Raw genomic sequence first — 6,811 nt, forward strand, 5'->3', positions numbered from 1 at the left:
TATTTTTTTTTTTTATATAGAATTTATATATAACTATAATTTTTTAATATATAATTATATTTGATTTGATTTAACCGTTATTTCAATGACTGCATTTTTAATGGTTTTAGTTAGTTACCAATAACAACACTATTGCAGGTAGAAGTTTTTTGTCTGTATAATGGCTACTCAAAAATCATAAATCCTATTGCTTAGAATATTTTTAGCATACCTCTCATGGCCAACTAAATAAATAAAATAATAATAATAATAATAATAATAATAATAATTAGTAGTACTAGTAGTAGTAATTTTTTTTAGACTTTTTTGAGATTGCTCTGCTCTGAATATACGTATGTTAATTATGCTTGATAGTGGTAAAAGAAGAAAAAAGAAAGGAAGTAAAATTATTCAAATTTGATCGCTCTTTGAGGGAAAATTTTATTAGAAAGGTTGCATAACTTGCAGTGTGGCCCACAAAATGCATTTTGTTTTGTTTGAACAAAATTATATTTCAGTTATCAGTACTTGAGGAAGAGCATGCTGCCTCCATGCTGATAGTGAAGAGCATTGGTTCAGCCCATTGTTTACAAAGGCAGCATAGATGAACAATTCTATTGTAATTTACAAAGAGCTGCTGCATGTTTTCCTATTGGTTAAAATGATAATTGAACAACTCAGATGTACTAAATGACTAAAAAAAGAATAGAAAAGTACTGATAATCTGTCCATTGCAGCCTTTGGAATTTGGTTCAAAACATATCAGTCAATTATGCACACTTGTCAGTAGATTGGAGATTTTTTTGTGTCTAATTGCCACATAAAATATGCCTGGATAATAGCCTACTATAATTGTGTTTATTCTTTCCTGCTGTTATGAAACATGTCTTTGAAGTGTCTGTTTCCAGGCGAGCCAACGGCAGTCAAACATAAAAAAAACATAACAAGCCACCGTCGTCACCGCAGAGCCTGCGACTGCCTAATCAATCAGTCAGTCAATCTACGGGAGACACAGACAGAATCGCTCTTCTCTCTTTGGCTCCGAGGTGCCCACAGAGCACAAAGTCATTCATATTACAGGCAGCTATAACTTCTGACTCAAAAGTGGAGTGGTTATTATCAAGTGTGTGATTGCCTTGGGGGTGTACCCACCGCTGAAAGCTTAAGTTTAGTTTGTTCTCTACTACAGCAGAAGAGAGCTGATTAAATGCTTTAGGAAACACATGCAAAGCAGGGATGGCTCATTAGCCAGGAGAGGAAGAGTGGAAGATGGAAGGAGGGAGAGAAAAAAAGAAAGAAAGAGATGAGAGACCGAGAGGCTGCTGCTGAATAATACACTCGCTGCTCTGGTGACGTTTATCTGTGCATCACCAACATGTCGCTTAGTGGCTGTTTGAGCGATTCAGAAGATTCAAACTCCCTTTGAAATAAGAAGTCTTAGTTATCTTCAGATGTCTTTGACAGAGAAAATATGAGCATTATGACTTTGAATCAAACAAACTGATGTAATTTATACTTCAGTGTAATTAAAATATATCAGTATATTGTTTTTCTTGCTACTTCAATATTTTCAAACACATGATGGCGCACAAACTACAACAGAGCAACATTATTATGGTGCACAAATTGACATTTTATTTCTGTAGACCTCAAGTGAGCACTTACCTGGACGTGGGGGGAGGTGGAGGGGCTGAGCAATCTTCAGTCGACTTTTCAAATCTTCCCATCTCCTCTGATCCACGGTCAAAAGAGCAGTACCCTAAACAAACACATCCAACAACATCTGATCAGGGATCAGCCAACGAATCTACTGTAGCTACTCATAAGAAAACTGCCATACCTTATTTTCATTAAAGTTGGCTATGACAACACCAACAAAAAGAGTGAGCCCGATCATACAGCCCAAGAACACAAAGACGTGGATGTAGATGCCATGAATCTGTTTTAAGAGACAATTAAAGGTCTTAAACAGTGCAGTCCTGATCTGTCAGTTCAGTATACAGTTTGTCTTAATGAAAGTAACTTACCGGTCCCACTCTGTGTATGATGACGTCTCTCACCTCCACCCAACCCTTCAGTGACAGCACCTCAAACAGAGCCAGCATGGCGTTGCCTACATTATCGAAATTGAAGTTTCGAGGGTTTGCCCTAAAAACAGCAGTTCAAGAGATATTTGACATATTTATTTGTGTCTATTCTTAGGAAGAAAAAATTTCACCTCTAAATCAAAAGTAAAATATTAAATTATATCTTACAAAATTAAGCCTGCTTTTTTTTTATTTTCCATTGTGACATTATTTTCATGAGCACATTTACTCTCTCCTTGCTCCCCAATTCGCAGTGACTTTGTTATGAAACAAAAATCAAATTCTTATTACTGTAATGCAGAAAAAATAATATTATAAATGTAAAGTATATGTGTAAAGTTTAATTGTAACCATACATCTTATTAGTATTGTTGTACTGAAAATAATTTATACTGATTAAAAAAAGTATTTGCATAGAATGATTTTCATTATAGTATGTAATGGTCATGAAAATAATGTCACAACGGAAAAACGTTAAAGACACTAAAATTTTATTTGATTGAAATATGAACCAGATATTTATTTGTTATATTCACCCTTAAAGCAATGACATGAAACAACATGAAATGTTGAATCTAAGTAATTGGTAACAATTTAGGGACCAATTCTCACTATTAACTAGTTGCTTATTAGCATGCATATTACTAGTATATTGAATGTTTATTAGTACTTATAAAGCATATATTCTGCATGACCATATTCTACATTCTTAATCCTACCCAATACCTAAACTTAACAACTACCTTGGGACCAAATATTTTTGTCAACTCATCTTCTGAGTTAAAGATAAAGTTCCACTGCTCTTAACACATAGAAAAAAACAACAAGGTGGAAAAAACTTCAGCTGTTCCCTGTTTTATAATCTCAGGTATAAAATATACCAAAATGTTATGGTGTCTGTCTGCCTGTCTGTGTCTGTCTGTCTGTCTGTCTGTCTGTCTGTCTGTGTGTGTGTGTGTGTGTGTGTGTGTGATGCAGCCATTACTCCAGTCTTCAGTGTCACATGATCCTTCAGAAATCATTCTAATATGATGATTTGGTGTTCGATTATTAATAATGGTTCTTCTTCTTATTTTTTTTATTTTTGTGGAAATCATAATACATTTTTTCAGAATTCCTTGATGAATGGAAAGTTAAAAAGAACAGCATTTATTTGATATAGAAATCTGGGTAACACTTTAGTTTTGGGACCAAGTTGCTTATTAACATGCACATTTATTTGCATATTGGCTGTTTATTAGTACTCATAAAGCACTTATTCTGCATGCCCATGTTTTAGATCTCTTAATCCTACCCAATACCTAAACTTAACAACTACCTTGGGACCAAATATTTTTGTCAACTCATCTTCTGAGTTAAAGATAAAGTTCCACTGCTCTTAACACATAGAAAAAAACAACAAGGTGGAAAAAACTTCAGCTGTTCCCTGTTTTATAATCTCAGGTATAAAATATACCAAAATGTTATGGTGTCTGTCTGCCTGTCTGTGTCTGTCTGTCTGTCTGTCTGTCTGTCTGTCTGTGTGGACTGGAGACGCACTGCTCTATGGGCTGAACATGAACACAATATCCACAATACCCAGAGGATCAAATGCCTTGTTCGTTTCCTGTTACCATGCAAAATGCTCAAAGGTAAAAGAAAAAAGAACTCTCTCTGTTATTCAGGCTTAGCAGAAATCTTGCTTGCTCTAGAACAGCTATGGACCAATGTGTGCCTTTTGCTGGTCTTCATTATTTAACGTCTCACAAATAATTTGCCATTGTGTTGGCACACATCTCTAGAGCAATAACAGACTCATTGGTGTGTGGGTGTATGATTGTGTGTTGTTTGTGTTTATGCCTGAGGAAAGGATATATCAGCCCCCTGCTCTGTGCCCACGAAAAACCATACAACTGCACTGCAACACTGATTATTGCTAATGGGGAAAATACAATGAAAGACGATGAAAATGTGATGTGATGTTTATGTGATGAGAGCATTCATCATACTGGTTTGTGCTGTCATAGATGAGCTGTTACTACAGGGATTTCTCAAAAACACCTAAATACTGAAGATGTGACAGGTTAGGTTTGTTGAATTATTCTGTGCTTTTAAAAGGAAAATTATTTATTTATTTTAGGATTTAAGGAAACAATTTTTCTTTCAAATCTTAAAAATTTAGTCAAATTTTTGAGAATTTTATTTTGCATTAATAATAATAAAAAAAAAAAAATCTGAATGGCACCCATGCAAAAGTCACTGGTAGTTGCCAGGGTGTTGCTACATGGTTGCTATGTGTCCTGGGTGGTTTCTAGAGTAGTTGGCAGGGCATTGCTACTACGATATGTTAAGGTGTTCTGAGTCTTTGCCAGGGTGTTCCTATGTGTTTGCCAGTTTGTTCAGAGGAGTTGCTAGTGTTCTGGGTGGTTGCCAGGGCATTGCTATGCAGTTGTTAAGGTGTTTCAAGCTGTTTCCAGAGTATTCTGGGTGGTTTCTAGGGTGTTGCTATGGAGTTGCTATTTTGTTCTGATGAGTTTTTGGGTAAGTGGTTGCATATTGGCCCTTACTAGTCTCAATGATATTCTGGTTCCTAAATATGACTTGAGTCCCTTCTTCATTGTGTTTCTTTGTATGCCTGTTTTATCACTGGACAGACAAATTCAACATTGCTTAGAAAAGAAATCGCAAATATCAACAAGTCACAAATTTGATGTATCATTCATGTTTTAAGCACAAACAGTAAAGGGTTGAATAATCTTAAGTATAAGCAACAGTCAAAGTGATGCTTGCCTTAAAAAAAAAACAGAAACTATAGAGAACATTCTTTTTCCATTTCATACCAAACTCTTGGCACCCAGAATCCTGGTTTCTTCTCGCCTGGCCTGAGCTTTAAATTCAGGTTCTTTGAAATGCTCACATTGATTCTAAAGATGCCGTGGCAGTCCTCCTGAAAAAGAACACAAAGCACAAAATTTCAGCGAAGTACAGAAAATCCTCCACTTAGGAACATATTTTTGAAAGTTGCAAGAATTACATTGTACCTTACTGGAGATATGGGGATCATTACATTTGGCAAGTTTTCCAGCAAAGAGTTGCACCCCAAAGGTTGCAAACACCAGCATTAGTGTCAGAAGAAGAATAGAGACCTGTTTGGGAAATCAATAATCCAGTCTACAGCGAAATGGCTTTCCCACAAAATATGGTCAGTATATTACTCTCACATACAGTAACACTATAAAAAGCTCAAAGAAAAGTACCCAAGGGGAGCAAAGCTTTAATAAAGAAGGTCCATAAAGAAATCTCTCAGACAAATACTGCTGAGTTAATGCATTACATCCCATTACTGCAAAGAAGAGAGCTTCCTGATTTTCAATTAAAGGGGTCATACCACAAAACATTTTAAATAAAAGTGTTTGATGTACTCAGAATGCAAACCTGTTTCAAAATATCATCTATTGAAACAATGCTGCAAAAAAGACAAAATGCTAAAAAATAAATGTTAATAGGCATAAAGAGGAAACAAAAAAGTTAGCACGAAAAATATATCTTTTAGAAGAATGAACAAACAGCCAGCCATAACTGCTCTCCTTTTATTGAGCGACTACAAGCAGGAAGTGGGCTGATTTGCTTACTCACCAGGAAGATCTCTTTGAAACCCTTGAGGACCTCTCGGACCACCTTCCTCATTTGGGGCACCAGTTTAAAGATACGCAGTGGCCGTAGGCAGCGTAGCATCATGAGGAGCTGGGCACCAGACTCAGGAGGCACATTGTTTGGTAGCCAGCATAGAAAGATCAGACTGACCTACAGAGCGGGCAGAAAGATCACCTTAAAGGGCACAACTCTTCATTTAATCCTTGTCTTGAGAGTGAAATCACTAACTGCAGATTATTTTTCTATGGCACATTGCTTTATTAAAATAAATGCAATAAAACTCATGAAATAGTCAGCAGTGGAGGTGTAGGCTGTTCTATTAAATGCAAATAATTTTTGTGAGAGACAGGCAGAATTCTTCTTAAATGAGTCAACAGGATGAAACTGACGTGACTGGGTAATTTAAATAAAACGCTGTTTAGGATCATTAAAACGCAATCTTCAGAGCCTTATTAGAGAAGTGAGTAATCAGCAAGAAGGCTGCCTTTCACATGTGTCGGAATGTGGGTTTTTCACAGGAGAGCTGAGAATGGAGTTTTACTAAGTAGATGAAGATGTCCATGACGCCACCGAAGTCTCGGATGACTGCAGTAGGAGTGAAGAACAGACCATCTGCCATGATCTTCAGGTTCAGCTCAATGCTCATGAAGATGACAAAGACGTATTCTCCGATCTGCAGGGAAAGGGGTGGTTTAGTGTACAACAGAATACAATTTTTCATAAAGCAGCTTTTATAAAAAATTTAACTGAAGATTTGCCAGCTTTGTCATAACAATTCCTTGTCTGTTGGTAATTTAGAAATTGTTGGCAAATTAGTAATTTAGAGTGTCATTACCAGAGGTGGACAGTAACGAACGTCTCGGTTACGTATGTAACCCTCGTTCCCTGAAGGAGGGAGCGGAGACGTCATGTCGGTGACCGACAAATTGGGATCTCGCTTTGAGAGACCAATCAACTTCGAGTGTAGCTAAACGAGCCAATGCACATTGGCATGCAATTATTGCATCCAGCTGCCACTGATCACAGCGTGAGCATAAAAAGGAAGCCGGTGCAATGCATACCAGGTTTTCGCTGAGGAGCCGAGCCGAGCCGGTGACCCGGCTGCTCAGCGG

At 36.9% G+C, this 6,811-nt stretch overlaps 1 protein-coding gene across 3 annotated transcripts in view; it reads right to left on the reverse strand.

The window, feature by feature from the left end:
- Nucleotides 1-6,811, reverse strand: part of nalcn (sodium leak channel, non-selective) — a 118,108-nt gene that overhangs the window by 11,607 nt on the left and 99,690 nt on the right. For all 3 annotated transcript variants that reach the window (XM_016477592.1, XM_016477591.1, XM_016477589.1), the window contains exons 26-32: nt 6,241-6,372; nt 5,682-5,849; nt 5,087-5,191; nt 4,886-4,992; nt 2,007-2,127; nt 1,820-1,918; nt 1,645-1,738 (exon numbers count right to left, since the gene is read on the reverse strand). In XM_016477592.1, the coding sequence (XP_016333078.1) occupies nt 1,645-1,738; nt 1,820-1,918; nt 2,007-2,127; nt 4,886-4,992; nt 5,087-5,191; nt 5,682-5,849; nt 6,241-6,372 (826 nt within the window). The remainder of the gene's footprint in view (nt 1-1,644; nt 1,739-1,819; nt 1,919-2,006; nt 2,128-4,885; nt 4,993-5,086; nt 5,192-5,681; nt 5,850-6,240; nt 6,373-6,811) is intronic.

This window comes from Sinocyclocheilus anshuiensis, unplaced genomic scaffold (genome assembly GCF_001515605.1).
Source record: "Sinocyclocheilus anshuiensis isolate Anshui unplaced genomic scaffold, SAMN03320099.WGS_v1.1 scaffold1620, whole genome shotgun sequence".
Classification (NCBI taxonomy): domain Eukaryota; kingdom Metazoa; phylum Chordata; class Actinopteri; order Cypriniformes; family Cyprinidae; genus Sinocyclocheilus; species Sinocyclocheilus anshuiensis.